The sequence below is a fragment of the Loxodonta africana genome, chromosome 7, assembly GCF_030014295.1.
Source record: "Loxodonta africana isolate mLoxAfr1 chromosome 7, mLoxAfr1.hap2, whole genome shotgun sequence".
Classification (NCBI taxonomy): Eukaryota; Metazoa; Chordata; class Mammalia; order Proboscidea; family Elephantidae; genus Loxodonta; species Loxodonta africana.
The window spans coordinates 8,914,271-8,929,700 of NC_087348.1; the positions used below are offsets into that span (position 1 = coordinate 8,914,271).

The 15,430-nt window shown below is 54.2% G+C and overlaps 2 protein-coding genes across 5 annotated transcripts; one reads left to right on the forward strand and one right to left on the reverse strand.

Moving 5' to 3' along the window:
• Positions 1-2,086: 2,086 nt before the first annotated feature.
• DRAP1 (DR1 associated protein 1) lies at positions 2,087-4,279 on the reverse strand. The gene is made up of 7 exons (XM_064287766.1): positions 4,128-4,279; positions 3,821-3,893; positions 3,637-3,730; positions 3,198-3,317; positions 2,991-3,084; positions 2,651-2,739; positions 2,087-2,297 (listed from the first exon to the last, which is right to left on the reverse strand). The coding sequence occupies exons 1-7, from the start codon at positions 4,167-4,169 to the stop codon at positions 2,192-2,194; spliced, it is 618 nt and encodes a 205-aa protein (XP_064143836.1). The 5' UTR covers positions 4,170-4,279; the 3' UTR covers positions 2,087-2,191.
• A 288-nt stretch (positions 4,280-4,567) lies between these two features.
• On the forward strand, positions 4,568-7,531 carry C7H11orf68 (chromosome 7 C11orf68 homolog). 4 transcript variants are annotated; one of them, XM_010599027.2, is made up of 2 exons: positions 4,568-4,708; positions 5,408-7,531. In XM_010599027.2, exons 1-2 carry the CDS (start codon positions 4,590-4,592, stop codon positions 6,165-6,167), a joined length of 879 nt encoding a protein of 292 aa, XP_010597329.1. In that variant the 5' UTR covers positions 4,568-4,589; the 3' UTR covers positions 6,168-7,531. The 4 variants fall into 4 exon arrangements, with proteins under 4 accessions (XP_010597329.1, XP_003419466.1, XP_023415345.1 ...); XM_003419418.3 differs by having other exon boundaries at positions 5,411-7,531; XM_023559577.2 differs by lacking the exon at positions 4,568-4,708 and adding an exon at positions 4,777-5,112.
• The last annotated feature ends 7,899 nt before the right edge of the window (positions 7,532-15,430 follow it).

The following is a 15,430-nucleotide window of genomic DNA, read 5'->3' on the forward strand; positions in this document are numbered from 1 at the left end:
CTCTCCTCTCTACTTTGTCATGGTTCACACACCTGTCTCCCACGTCCACCGCCCACTTGACAGCACCTCTTTTAGCAGTCTCAAGGTGTGATGGTTAATTTTCTGTGTCAACTTGGCTAGGTTATGGTTCCCAGTGGTTTGGCCAAACTAGACTAGCTGCTGTTCCTCCAATGTAATCTAACGTAGTTATCATTTTCCATAATCTAGTTTAATGCAATCAGTTGAAAAGGGAGTTTCCTCAGGGTGTGTTCTGCCTTTAGACTATGTTGTTGTTGTTGTTAGGTGCCACTGGGTCAGTTCCGACTCATAGTGGCCCTATGTACAACACAACGAAACGCTGCCCGGTCCTGTGCCATGATCACAATCGTTATACTTAAGTCCATTGTTGCAGCCACTGTGTCAATCCATCTCGTTGAGGGTCTTCCTCTTTTCCACGGACCTCTACTTTACTAAGCATGATGCCCTCTCCAGGGACTGATTCCTTCTGACAACATGCCAAAGTATGTAAGATGCAGTCTCGCCATCCTTGCTTCTGAAGAGCATTCTGGTTGTTCTTCCAAGATAGGTTTGTTCCTACTTTGGGCAGTCTATGGTATACACAACATTCTTCACCAACACAATTCAAAGGCGTCAATTCTTTTTCGGTCTTCCTTTTTTTTTTTATTCATTGTCTAGCTTTTGCACGCAGATGATGCGATTGAAAATACCATGGCTTGGGTCAGGCGCACCTTAGTCTTCAAGGTAACATCTTTGCTTTTCAACTCTTTAAAGAGATCCTTTGCAACAGCAATGACTTTAGACTCTAAGTATTTTAGGTATTTGGGCAGAATGCACTCTCCACTCTGCCCTCTGTCGTCTGATCTACAGATCTTGAGATTAAAGCCTGCATTAGTCTCCAGCCTTTCACCTGACCCACGAATTTTGTACTTGTCAGTCCACCACAATCCTGTGCACCAACTCCTTGAAGTAAAGCCGTGTATATATACAGAATAAGATCTGGTGGTGAAAAAGGTTAAGCACTCAGCTACTAACTGAAAGGTTGGTGGTTTGAACCCACCCAGCGACTCCGTGGGAGAAAGACCTGGCAATTTGGTTTTTTAAAAAATATAACCAAAAAAACCCTACAGGGCAGTTTTACTGTCATGCGGTCACTGAGTCAGAGTCAAGTCAATGGCACCTAACGACGTGCATATATATTCATACGTACATAGCTCACTGGTTCTGTTCCTCGGGAGACTCTTAAGATACATAAGCACTCCAATTAATCACAGACACACTTGTGATCCTGAGGCCACATCGTCCTCTTCCTCCTGTGGCCCCCAGCTGGAAAAAGACCCCACACCCACTGAAGTTGCTAAAGAAAGAAACCTGGGGGTTGTCCTTGATAACTCCCTCCCTCTTGGCCCCATGTCCGGCCATTGACAGTGGTCTTCACAGAGGCCCTGTCTGTCCACTGCCCTTCGGACCCCTGCCCCACCTGACCCAGGCTGCTATGGCCCTTGATACCCTCCTGCAGGGTTCCCTGCTCCTTGATGCCTCCACAAGGAAGTCGACTTGTTAAAACCAGATATAATCACAGCCTCCCTGGTCAGAAATGCCTGTCGAATGACCAACTGTGTCACTGCCCAGCTCGAAAACCGGCACGAAGCCCTTCATGATGATGCCTACCGTGCCGCTGCTCCTTCCCACACCCTCTATCACACCAGGCGCAAGTGGGTCTTCAAAGCCCATTCCCATTACTTATCCCGCCTAGCCCTCCCCAGCAGCCCAAGGTGGGTGGAGTGGGCTCCACGCAAGAGATGAGGTTGCTAAGAAAAGGGCAGGAGCCTGCCCCGTGCCCCCCAGCATACCCAACACCTGCTGGCTCAGCCCCCAGGCCGCTCCACCCGCCTTCCTTTCATCAACATCTTTAGGCCTGCCCCAGGCAGAACCTCAGACTCTGGCCTCTCCAGTGGACCTCTCCCTTCCCTTCACTCAGCCACTGCCCAGCCCACCACTGCCCCTGGGCCCAGCTCAGTGGGGGGAAGGCAGGTGAATGGGAAAGTGGCCACAGAGCCCCGGACAGAGACTGGAACAAACACCGATGTTCCCTTTTATTTTTTTAATAAATTTAAGAACAGCTTTATTTTCTCCCCCCCCCAGAACAACTAAAACCAACTAAAAGGGGGTGTAGCCTGGGGGGCAGGGGGCGCTAGGAGTCATAATCGTCTTCATCCTCCGCATCTGGTCCTGATGGGCCCGGGGGTGCTAGGGGCAGAGGCACAGTCGAGGTGAAGGGCATGAAGGGTGTCGGGGGGCTGTGAGGCAGAAAGCAAGAAAGGCTGATCAGACCACGCTCTGGGCCCATTCCTGCCTGTGGAGCCCCACCTCACCCTCTACAGAGGCAGGCAAGGAGCCCATTACCCTTTGTGCCCACAGGAAGCCATGCCCCAGAGAAGAGAAAGGCCCAACGAAGGTCAAAGAGCCCTGTCAAAGCTCTGTCCACTGTCCCCACCTGGGGGGAAAAGGGGCCTTCTGAGAGCACAACTCAGTTCCTCCCAGTTCCCCCCAAATCTGCCACAATCCACAGAACCAGTGTCCGTAGAGGACAAGAAAGACAGGCCGGCCTTGGCAAGTGGGCTGGTCCTCCTGGCTCGGCTAAGCTGCTTACCTTTGAAAGTGGGGAGGGGGATGGCTGGCCTGGGGTGGGGGCTGTGGTGTCTCCTCTTCCCCCTCTGTGTCCGTGTCCTCAGACTCATCCTGTAACGGAAATGGGTCAGGGTGACAAGAAAAGGGATGTCTGGACCTATCACTGGGGACCCCAGAGCTCTGGGAGTGGTGGGACAGGACACATATCCCAACAGATCCAATTTACAAACAAAGAAACTAAGGTGTAATATGGTTTCTGATAAGGATGGGCACCAGCCTCCAGCCAGCTCAGCCTGATGCTGAGGCTTCCAGGTGCCACCCTCTCCATCACAGCTGGGCCAGACAGAGCTGGGCCTCCTCACCTCCTGCTCTGAGTCCGTCCCTGACAGCTTCTTGTCCTTGCCTTTGCTGCCCATGCCACCGTTCTTCCGGCTGCTGGTGCCTGGCTTCCGGCCCCTTTGGGAAAGTACAGTCCATGTGCCCAGGGGTCTCCCCTCTCCTGAAGCACCCCCAATCACCCCCTACCCCTGTGGCCTTGGCCTTCCCTGCCTGGACACCTGGCCCCCCACCTGCGGGCACCCTTGTCTCCATCCATGTGGTTGTCTTCCCCGTCCCCCTGCATGTCAGGCACGGAGGCCACCAGGTCCTTCAGAAAGTCAAACTGCTGCTCCAGTTCAATGCACTGCTTCCTGGAAGAGACGGAAAACAGCACTCAGACAGGGTACTCGGGTAGGGCCCAGCGAGGTGGCCAGGATGTCAGGGAAGGGGGAACTATAAGAGCTCCCTCTCCGTCTCCACCACCAAACCTGTGCTCTCTGCTCAGGTTATTTCCCCAACCTGGAACACCCAGGCCTTGCTTCACGGGTCCAATCCCACTGTCTCCAAGCCGTCTCCCACCACCCTCTTGTTTAGAGCTCCCCCGCCTAGGAGGTAGAGTCCAGCCCCCTTAAGAGAGAGAACTCGTGAACTTCTCGGCCAGGACCCCTCCCAGCCCCGCGGGCCACTCACAGGTGGGACGTGGTCATAGTCTTGGCATTGCGGGACTGGGTCACCTGGCAGGCCTTCTTCAGCAGCGACTCCAGGAAGAGCTCCAGCGCCCGGGCTGAGCGGTGTTAAGGAGAAGACGGTAGGGGGATTCCCGACCTGCCCCCCTCTCCCACGCCCCCCAACCGGCCAGCCCCCGGCAGGATACAGATGATGACAGGCACAGCCGCCGCCACCTTCCCAATCTCCTCGTCAGTCTGCATGATCTTCTTGATTCGCGCCTGGGGAGAGGGGCAGAGTTCGGACCCCACCACTTCCTTCATGAAAAAGGGTACTGGGGGTACGAGAGGGAATTCCGGGAGAAATGCGCGGGGGGGGGGGCACAGAAGGGGGAAGGGAAGGGGGCGGGGCGTCCGGGCCCCCGGACGCCCGAAGTGCCCGCCCTCCCCAGCGGGGCTCGGGCCGGGCCTCCAGGGAGCCGGGCCTGCTCCACCCCAGCCTGGCCACGTGCTCACCGGCGGGAACCGCGCGTTGTACTTCTTCTTCTTGCTCGGCATCTTGGGGCCTCTCCCGACGCGCCGGGCCCAGCGCCGCCGCCCGCAGCCTCCCGGCCCCCGGGCCTGCTCGCCGCCCGCCCGTCGCGCTTCCCCCGGGTCCTGGCGCCGCCTGCTCCGCCCCCCGCCGCTGCCCACGGGGTCCTAGTGCCGCCGCTCAGGACGAAGCTCGCAGCGCACAGGGCCCTCCCCTTCACCCTCCGGGGCGGTGCGCGTCTTCTCCGGCCGTCCGGCCCGCCTCTCCCTCCGGCCCCCAAGGCCTGAAGATCGAACGTTAGCTCCGCCCCCCGGCCGGCCCGCCCCCTCTGGTTCCCGCGATGGCCCCGCCCCTTCCTGTCGGCCCCGCCCAGCCCAGCTGCCCGGCGGCCCCGCCCCGTGGCTGCGCTTGTCTATAAAGTTGTTGTTGAAGCGGCGAGCGCTAAGATGGCGGCGGCGGCGGCGGCCGTGGCGGGGGCGGGGCGCGGTGGTGGCGGCGCGGAGCCCCGGCAGGAACGGAACCGCGCCCGGGGCTGGGCCGGAGCCGAACGCAGCGACGGCCGGAGGTGACGGCGGGGCGGCGGGAGGGGTAGGGCTGGGGCGGGGGCCTTGGTCGGTCTGCGGGTGCTAATGGCGGCGGGCGCGGCGGGGCCGGCGGCTGGCCCTCCCGCAGGCTCTAACCAGCCAAGGTTCGAGTCCGGGCACCGCCCCATCGGCCTCGGTCCCGTCACTGCCTCCGTGGGCCACAGTGTCCTCGTCTTTAAGTGGGCACGACGACGCCCACCGGGAGGCCTGGTCCACAGGGCGCGCCTTGGGTGCTGCGTGAATGTGCCTCCCTCCATTAAATCCAGAGCTCCGGATCCCTGCCGGGCTGAGACCAGACGAAGAGCGCTTTGATAGGGCCAGGAGGCGTGATGGGGCCGGGAGCTTCCACCCCTGGATTCACATTTTTCTCTGCCACTCAGTACAGGTGTGACCTTGGGCAGTTCCCTTCTCTCTGAACGTCAGTCTTCTTGTCTCTAGGTCAATGAGAGTAATGACAATGGCAGTAACACTTATTTAGCGCTTACTGCACCTCAGGCATTTAATTCTCACGGCAGCTCTGTGAGACAGGGAAGGTTGTTACTCCGTTATGAAGTAACTGAGGCACAGTGATATTAAGTCTCGCCCAAGGCCACACAGTTTAGGCCAGTGCCTGGCACCTGTTAGGGCCCAGCTATTGGTAGTTATTGTCCCAGACCTGCCCTGACTCAATTCCCTCACAGCAGGATGGAGTCGGGTGAGGAGCCGGAGGAAGAGGACTCTCCAGGCGGCCGGGAGGATGGTTTTACCGCTGAGCACTTGGCTGCAGAGGCCATGGCAGCTGACATGGACCCCTGGCTGGTGTTTGATGCCCGCAGTACGCCCGCCACTGAGCTGGATGCCTGGTTGGCCAAATACCCACCATCCCAAGTTACCCGCTATGGGGACCCTGGCTCACCCAACTCAGAGCCTGTGGGCTGGATCGCAGTGTATGGGCAGGGCTACCTCCCCAATTCTGGTGATGTACAGGGTCTGCAGGCAGCTTGGGAGGCTCTGCAGACTAGCGGGCGGCCCATCACACCCAGTACCCTGCGCCAGCTGGCTATCACTCACCAGGTGCTCTCAGGCAAGTGGCTGATGCACCTGACACCTGGCTTCAAGCTGGACCATGCCTGGGCTGGCATTGCCCGAGCCGTGGTCGAAGGCCAGCTTCAGGTGGCCAAGGTGAGCCCACGGGCCAAGGAGGGTGGGCGCCAGGTCATCTGTGTTTACACAGATGACTTCACGGACCGCCTGGGTGTACTGGAGGCAGACACAGCCATCCGGGCTGCAGGCATTAAGTGCCTGCTCACCTACAAGCCTGATGTCTACACCTACCTGGGCATCTACCGAGCCAACCGCTGGCACCTCTGCCCCACTCTCTACGAGAGCCGTTTCCAGTTGGGAGGTGATGCCCGCGGCTCTCGTGTGCTTGATCGAGCCAACAATGTGGAACTGACCTAGTGGGGCCAGGCAAACAAGACCACCTTGGGATGGACCATCCATGCCAGTATGGATGTTCCCACCTTCCTCCTTGTCACCCCAAGGAGGCCAGGCCCCAGCTTTGAGGACTGGGTTAGCTCTTTTGGAAACTGCCTGCATCTTTCATTCCCTTGAATCTCTGCCCTCTGATCAGGACTAATGCCAGCCCCCACAAGTGGCGGGGCTCTGGCTTGCTGAGGGCCGGGCCCTCAGCCTCTCTTCGCTGCTGCTCCCCTCAACCTCCCAGGACCACAGGCCGGGGCCAGACGCTGGGGGAGAGCCGTCCTTGGCCACCCCCGTCACCCCACCAGGCTGCACCTTGCCTCCTCCTGCACTGTCCCTTTCCCTTCCTCCTTCACGAGGGAGAAAACTCAGTGCTTCCAGTCTTTCCCCTTGGAGCCTTCTAAGTCCACAGGGCAGGGGTCCTGCGGGCCTGAGCATGCCATTGGGGGTAGAGAAGTAGTTGTGTCACTCAGCCCCTGGCAGAGAGAGGGGACACCAGGGCCCAGGTCACCGGGCCTGCCCCTCCGTGAGATTTACAGCCTGCACCACCTTCCTCCCCTCCTCAGATATCTTGTCACGTGCCTGCTCCTGGCATTTCAATAAAGCCCAGCTTGGGTCTGTGTCTTGAGTGTTTTTTAAGGCTGTATTGGTGGTTACCTCCTTTGGCTGCTGAAGAGATGCAGAGCCAGGAGAGGACTGCTCCCCAGGCCTGGCCTCCTGTCTGCCCACGGTACTAAGACATGCCTCACCAAGGCCCGGCTCCTCTCAGAACCTCTGTGAAGCCAGCCCTGCTTGTCCCATCCCAAAAATCAGAATCAGTGATTTCCTATAAATGCAAGGGCTTGGCCCTTCCAGAAAGGCCCAAGGGGCCACTATTAGCCTCATTTTTAGGTGTGATATATGTGCCTGTATGTGTATAGCATAATGTATTTGGGCATATTAAAGAAAGATGCCCGCTGGGAGAGGCAGCCTGGGCAGGCCTCATGGTTTGGTGAATGGAGAATGGGCTGCATTTCAGTGTCCTAGGCTGGACACACTAGTGCAGGGAACAACCTACACAACCTTCAGTGATGGTCCTGGAAGGTCTCCCATTTATACTCACCTCTCACACTGCCCTGTCAGAGGGGCCACTGGACAGTTTGCAGAGCACTTCCACATGCATCATTGAATTCTCACGTCTTTCTGAAAGAGGTATTGGCCCCATTCTGTGGTCAGGAACACTGAGGCCCAGAGGGGAAAGGGAGTTCCCCAGGATCATGTGGTGAGTTGAGCAGAGAGAGCTAGAATTTGCACCCCACCCCTGCCTCCTCTGCCTCTAAGAGGAAACCTCACCCACGGTTAGCTGTTCACAACCCACAAAGCACTTTCACTCCCGTGATCTTGCTGAGCTCTTGTGCTAGGCTACTGGAGCCTCTCGAGCCTGACTCCAACCCCCCGCCCCCACCCTCGCCTGGCCCTGGCCTTGGTCGGGGGCCAGGTTATCTGGCAGGGAGCCCCTTGGGACACTGCTCTCGTGCCGTGCCGGAGCTGAGTCAGCCTCCAGCACCCTCACCAAATTGGAATTTGGAGCAGGGGAGCGGAGATGCCACTCGGCTGACTGGGTGGAAGTGGATGAGTCAAGTGATCCTGGTTCAGCTTCCTCCCCACCCGACTCCCGGGTACAAGCCTTGGGAAGTCCCTAGAACGGGTGGTCTCTGAGCTAGAGCCTGGTGCCCTGCTCCCTCTGGCCCACAGTGCCTTGGCCAAAGAGGGCCAAGGCTTGGGGGTCCTGGCCAGGCCCTCATGGGTCCTGTTAAGATGCCCATATGGTGTCAACAAGACCTGGTTCACTGAGCAGTTAGCACGCTCATCCCCTCCTCTCCCTCTAGCCCAGACTGCCTCCTGTACCCCAACCCCTCACTGCCACCCACATATACAGCTCTGTCAATTGGTCTCTCTGTAGAGGGGCCATGGCCCCCACAGCCTGCAGGACGATCTCCACCCACTGTTCAGCCTCCCTTGGGCACCCCATCTGCCTTGTGCTCAGCCCACTGGCGCCAATTGCTACTTCCTTCAGCCCCTGGCACGTAGCCCCGGGCCTCCGGCTGTGCCTTCTGCTTGAGCACCTGCCATGCACCACCATGTTGGGTATGACCGTGTGGTTACTGTGCGATTGCTGATTGATGTCTAGCGCCCCGCTGGCCCCTACGCCATGTGCCCAGACTGTGTGCCCCACAGTCTGTGAGGGCAGGAATGGTGTCCACATCTCAGCCCTGTCCTTGGAGCACCCTCTCCATAAATGAATAAGTGTGCCGACGACTCCAATCTGGCCCCTGAAGACTTTTCAGCCTAGTCTCGCTTCCACTCCCTGCTTCAGCCTCTCGTCCCAGAAACATGAGCTGCCTCTGGTTTTCTCACACACACTCCGGGCTTTCTCACGTCCCTGCCTGGACACGTGCCCTTGCCCTCCATGGCCCTGCACGTGCCTGATCCTCAGGTGTCATCCTCCCAGAGGTTTCTCTTTCCTGGCCACCCTCGCCCCACCCTCACCCCAGCTGCAGAAGCACCTCCCCCAGTCCCTTTGCCTCTGGCTCTCATTTGTGTACCTGTGGTGCCTTGAGGACAGCGGCCACACTTTACCTCCCAGGGTGTCCTCAGTGTCAGGCACAGGATCTGGCCTAGCGCAGATGCCAAGAAACATTGGTTGACTGAACAGTTGAAGGCAAGTCACCCTGTTTCCGGGCCTCGGTTTCCTCATTCTAGGAAATCATAACAAAAGGTAGGCACTGTGCTAAGTGTTTACCTACTTTATCTCATTTAAGCTTCACTGGGCTCTGGTGTTGTCGCCATTTGGCAGAAGAAACTAAGGCCCAGAGAGGGTTAGTAGCTGGCTCAGGGTTACAAAGCTAGTAAGTGGAAGAGACAAGATTTGAACCCAGGCTATCGCACTTAAGGGCACCTGATGCATGACCGAGCCCCCGCTACATGGATGTGCTGCTGGGGTGAGGTGGCGAGAACAAATGAGCCCAGCAAGGACTTAGGATCCAGTTTGTACAGCACCGAGGTAACGTCCTCAGGACTCAGTGGGAGAGACGCTGGGCCCAGAAGACTCCCATTTTGCTGATTAAGAAATTGAGGCCCGGACAGTGCAGGGATTAAGCCTACCTGGGCAGGAAAGGTCTCTCAGGCCTACGGTGGGGGCTGCTTCCCTGGTGGCCCAAGGGCTCCCTGAAGCCCACCTCCTCTGCCTGGCAGGGGGCTCTACCCTGTTGGCCAGCCCCCTCCCACATGGGTGAATTGGACAAGCCCCTGTGCACTGCTCCCTTCTAAAAAGCCAGGGGAATGGCTGAGACAAGAGAAATGAGGAGATTCCCCACTCTTTCTCCTCCCTCTTACACACACTGTGAACCCCCAGACCCCAGGGGGTAGTCGCCAGAGTGGCTGGCCTGGGAGGGGGAGAATATCTGCACAACCCCTGACTCCAGCCACGTTCAGGGCTGACTCCAGAGGACAGGAAACAGCTGAGTTGGGAGAAAGCTTCTGCCAGAGCTTTGGCGGGGTTCTCAGGGATTTTCCCGGCAGGGCAGCTGCACCCAGCTCCCGCTCGCTGGGAGGGGCCCTGGCAGGGATGAGGCTTGGATCACACGGCTGATTCATCATGGCAAGAAACTCCCCACTTCTCTGACGCGCATCCCTCAGGCACTGAGAGGCAACCTGAAGACACCGGCCCCACAATCCCCCAATCCCAGTTTTCCAGGCCACTGGCCTCCTGGCAGGGCGAGGAAGACCCCCAGTCTCAGCAGAGGGACAGAGGGGAAGGTAAAGGGCAGGGCTTAGGGGGCAGCTTCCCAGGCAATAAAAACCAGAAGCTGGAACCCTCTCTGGGCACCTCAGGCATCCTCCCCTCACCCATTTTATAGATGAGGAAACCGAGGCTTAAATAATAAGAGCAAATGTGTACCCAGACCTACTCTGTGCCAGGCACGGCCTATGCACTCTATATACATTATCATTTCAGTGCTTACAACCTCCATTTTACTGATGAGGAAACTGAGGCAGAAAAGGTTAAATAACTTGATGAAGGTCAAGGCTAACCATGACCCGGCAGCCACCACATCACCCATGAGTGCTAGTACACACCCCCGCGACAAGGAGCTTTGTCCCTGCTCCCCGAGCAGCTCTGGACCCTGGGATCAGAGACCTCCCTGGAGTGGTTTGCATTGATTTCTGGGGATTTTCCACCCTTGGGCCCCAACTCTGCCCCTGGGGACTCTAGAGGACAAACAGGTCACCCACTCAGCTTCAGCTCCTCTCCCCCAGGGATAAGGAGAGAAAGCTGGCTTCTGTGGAAAAATCTGCCAAACCCTCAGAGACCAGGAGAGGACAGTGAGGCCTTGCCGCCAAAATCTTCCTCTGGGGCTTTGGCTCCATTCCAAACCTCAATCCTTTGCTCAGGAGTCAGAGCCTCCCTTTCCTGTCTGCCAACCCCCTCCCCAACACACACACACACAGACACACACCACACACACACATACCTACACACACACACACACACACACACGTGTGTGCACGCCCCAGCTGGCTCCTGCCCCCCCAGGGTGCCTCACCTGCCTGCTTAGGGGGGCAGTGAGTTGTGGCTCCATGAGGCGTGGCCATGGGCCCCAAGCGGGCAACCTCTGCCCAGTCTGGCTCCCACTCACTCTGTATGACTCACCCCCTTGCCCCCCATGACTCAGTTTACACCGGTGCCTGGAGGTCCTCCCAGCATGGGTGGGGCCAGTTTATTGGCCCAGCCCGGGGCTAGGAGCCTTTCATCCCAGGATGAACGTTTCATCCCCCTCCTGGCCCAGAGTAAGGGCTGGCACCCATGGGGGTAGCACTCCGGTTCCTCGGGAGTGGGGCCTGGAAGCCCCAAGTCTGGTACAGTGGGGGAAGCCCAAGAATGGAGTGACAGGCTCCAGCTGCCCTGGGCCTGGGTCTGCAGGAGGCAGGATCTGAAGGGGCCAGGTTGAGTGGGCAGAGCTTTCCTGGGCACCCAGAGCAGAGTCCCAGACACCAGTGGTTCAGAGGCAATGGTCCCCAAGGGTCAAAGCACCATAGCCAGAATCCCCTAAATATCGATCCCATTCTGTACTGGGCCCTGTGCTAGGCACTAGCCATACCTTAACTTATTTACAACCCAACAACCTGGGAGGCAGGTACATTTATTATCACATTATTTTTACAAATGAGGGAACTGAGGCTTAGAGAAGGGAGTTGTTCAGGTTGCAAAGCCAGGAAATGGCTGACTGGGATTTAAACCCAGGCCCTCTGTCATCAGACCTCATGTTGTTTACCCCCACTGCCTCCCAGAGCTGGGCTGGTTGAAGCAGGGAAGAGGGCCCAATGGTCAGCTCTCTCCCTGCACCCATTGGACCTTCACCGAGACTTTTGGTTTTAGGGAGCACAGCTGGTAAACCACTGATCTGCAAGAAGGGAAACTGAGGCTCCCAGAGGAAAAAGGACTGGTTCGAGGGTGCATAGCACGTTGCAGACCAGCCATGGCTGGGGCCAAGTCTCTGCGCCTCTTATGCTTTCCCAAGTGCTACCCTGGGCTGGAGAAGTGGCTTGTGTAGGGAGGGAGTCCCAGAGAAGGGGTGGGGAAGCAATGGCCCTGCCCCTGACTCCCTGGAGCCTTAGGTCCTCAGCTGCACATGGGGACAGGACTGCCATCCCAGCAGGGTGGTATGAGGCTCAATGGACAGCAGAGGGACTGGCACATGTGGGTGCTCAGCTGGCATCCAGAGAACAGGGGAGGAAGGTAACCCCTGTGTCCATGGTGATACCCAGGCCCTGGAAAGAGTCACCCCATGCCACTCTTGCCCCATCTCCTTCCTCAGCCCAAGGCCCCCCCACACACCCCCTCTGACCTTGAAGGCCCCAGTGGTCAGGCCCAGAAGACCCTTGCCTCCAGCAAGGGATCCCACCCCAGATCCAGCCTCTGTAAACTGAGCATAGATCACTTCTGTGTTCACTCTGCTCATGGCCCCTTCATCCCCCAGACCAAATCTCAGCCTGACATTCGAGGGCCTTGGCTAGACCTCACCCAGCCCATTTTGTTCAGCTCAGCACTCAAAACCCATTCCCTACACACTCTGAATTGTAGCTACCCCAGACCCCTGTCCCCCACCCCCAGGCCTTTGTACTCACTGTCTCTTGCACCAGAAATGTCTCGTCAATCTCAAATCTTCCTCTGCCAGGAAGCCTTCTCCCACCCTCCCACCTCTACCTTGAGAAAGAGCCCTTCCTTCCTGGGGGCTCCTGCAGTGTGCTGGCGCTCTCCAGTGCCTGCCCCCAGCCTTTTCTCCCTGGCACCAGGGCTGTTTTCCTAAGTGTCAGGCCATCTCTCTGGGCTGTAAGTGCCTTGGGCCAGGACAAAGTCTTTGATCATCTCCATCTCCCCACATCTGGCTCAATTCAAATTTTAACTCAGGAGAATGGATAAATGAACTGTGGTACATCCCTGCGATGGACTACGACTCAGCAGTGACAAGGAACAAACCATTGCTCATGCAGCAGGGAGGAACCTCACGGATATAACGTTGAGAGCTAGAAGCCAGATGTGGAAGAGCCCATGCTGCATAATTCCATTAATGGGGAATTCTGGAAGAGTCCAAAGACTTCTGGGGAGGGGAGAGGGAATATGGATTGCAAAGGGGCAGTAGAGAAGCTTCTGGGGAGATGAAAACACTCTGTATCTTGATTGGAAGGGTGGTTACACGGGTTTATATACTTTGGCCAAAACACATGACCAGTATATTTTAAAAGTGTGAATTTTATCAAATGTAAAATATACTGCAATAAAGTAGATATTGTTTTAAAATGAGGCAGATCTATATACACTCAGTGGAAGGATTTCCAACACAGGAGAAAACAAAAAAAGCAAGGAACAAATGGGTGTGCAGAGCAGGCTACATTCTGGGTGAAAAGAGACACAAGAAACTGGTTACAATGCCTGTCTGGAAGAAGAGGGAGGAGAAACAGGGGTAGGAGGGAAGCTTCTCATGGTACACCCTTTTGCAGATTTTGGATTTTGAGGCATGGGAATGTACTACCTAGTGGAAAAAGGAATGCAATTAGATTTTTTAAAATAAGGCAACATTAAATAAATATACAAATCATCAGGTGGCATCCATGGCACAACAAATGGTCTCTATTCACCTGAAGCAACAGAGGAAGGAGAGTCAGGAACAGGAGGAGGATACACAGCTAGTGAACAACTACCTCCTCTGCAGTGAGACCAGAAGAGCCGGACGGTGCCCAGCTACCGCTACTGAACATTTTGATCAAAGATTCCATAGAAGAATCCTGGTCAAAAGGGAGAAAATGCAAAAGAGAATTTTAAATTTTCAAGGATTCTAAACTTTCTGGAGCTATGGAGGTTGGATGAACCCCTGAAACTATCGTCCTGAAATAATCTTTAAACTTTAAACCAAAATTATCCCCGAAGTCATCTTAAAACTGAGCAATAGTTTCACTTAACTAGTAAAAAAGATCTGCCTTGAACATTATGCTTTTTTAAGAGCTACCTTTATGGGATCAAATTGACAATAGCACCTGGAAAGATTAGACAGGAACCGTAGGGGCAATGAGTTTATGTTAATGAGGGAGGAACAACTCAGAAAAGGAGGGTGAGAACGGTTGCACACCTCGAAGAGTGTCATCGATGATGCTAAATTGTACATGTAGAAATTGTTGAATTGGTGTATGTTTTGCTGTGTATATTCTCAGCAATAACAACAAAATAAAATTTAGATAAAAATATAAAACATGTTTTAATGAGAAATTACATATGTGTGTTTTTAAAGTGACACTTTAAAGACTGAGGGGCATCTGACCCAACCCATGGTATTTTCAATTTCCTCATATGCATGAGAAAGCTGGACAATGAATAAGGAAGACTGAAGAATTGATGCCTTTGAATTGTGGTGTTGGTGAAGAGTATTGAATATACCACGGACTGCCAAAAGAACAAACAAATCTGTCTTGGAAGAAGGACAGCCAGAATGCTCCTTAGAAGCAAGGATGGAGGGACTACATCTGACAAACTTTGGACATGTTATCAGGAGGGATCAGTCCCTGGAGAAGGACATCATGCTTGGTAAAGTAGAGGATCAGTGAAAAAGAGGAAGACCCTCAATGAGATGGATTGACCCAGTGGCTGCAATAATGGGATCGAGCATAACAAGGATTGTGTGGATGGTGCAATACCCAGCAGTGTTGTACACAGGGTCGCTCTGAGCCGGAACTGATTCAATAATACCTAAAAACAACGTCACATACATATATGTGTGTGTGTATGTATGTGTATTACCTATTTCTTTAAAAGAATTTTAAATTATTTGCATTTTTGGATATACGTGTGTGCATGTATCCTAAAATAGCACAGCCCAAAAAATGCAAAGATTTAAAAATCATTCTGAGGCCTACACGTATGTACACATTAAAAACCTATACATAGTAAAAGGTTCTTATATATTCATTCAAAGAATTGGCCGGATTTGATTTATACCACGTGCTTTTGCATTATAGCACTACAAGAATTTCTCTGAAATGAGAAAGCAAAGAAAGGAGAAAGAAGAGAAGAAAAAACAAAATGGTACCAAAACATCCCAGGTTAGTCTTTTCTCGTTTTACTTTTTTTTTTTTAATCTTCCTCCCATTGCTTTTGTCTGAATGTTTCTCCCACCTCTTATTAAGACAAAGATGACAAGAGGAAGAAGGAACAGTCTTTTCAACAAATGATGCCAGGACAACTGGATCAAAAAGAATGGCAAAAGAATAAAGTTTGACCTTTACTTTATACCATATATAAAGATTAACTCAAAATGAATCAAAGACCTAAATATAAGAGCTAAAACAACAAAACTCCTAGAACACATAGGCATTGATCTTCATGATCTTAGATTAGGCAATGGTTTCTTAGGTATGATATATAGATAACAAGCAAACAAAGAAAAATAGATGAACTGGACTGCATCAAAACTAAAAGCTTTTGTGCTTCAAAGGACACCCTCAAGAAAGTGAAGACAGCTCACAGAATAAGAAAAATCTGCAAATCATATATCTGGTAAGAGTCTAGTATCCAAAACATATAGAGAACTTTTACAACTCAACAATTAAAAAGACAACCCAACTTTAAAAAAGGCAAAGGATATGAATAAATAGTTCTCCAACAAAGAAATACAAATGGCCAATAAGCACGTGAAAAGATGTTCAACATC

What these genes read in the sequence shown, in the direction of transcription:
- C7H11orf68 (XM_010599027.2), top strand. Translation starts at nt 4,590, where the DNA reads ATGGCGGCGGCGGCGGCGGCCGTGGCGGGGGCGGGGCGCGGTGGTGGC. An exon ending in GAACGCAGCGACGGCCGGAG is followed by an intron (nt 4,709 to 5,407) that starts GTGACGGCGGGG and finishes ATTCCCTCACAG; the next exon opens with CAGGATGGAGTCGGGTGAGG.
- DRAP1 (XM_064287766.1), bottom strand. Translation starts at nt 4,169, where the DNA reads ATGCCGAGCAAGAAGAAGAAGTACAACGCGCGGTTCCCGCCG. An exon ending in ACTATGACCACGTCCCACCT is followed by an intron (nt 3,318 to 3,636) that starts GTGAGTGGCCCG and finishes CGTCTCTTCCAG; the next exon opens with GAAGCAGTGCATTGAACTGG. An exon ending in GGACGGACTCAGAGCAGGAG is followed by an intron (nt 2,740 to 2,990) that starts GTGAGGAGGCCC and finishes TTTCCGTTACAG; the next exon opens with GATGAGTCTGAGGACACGGA.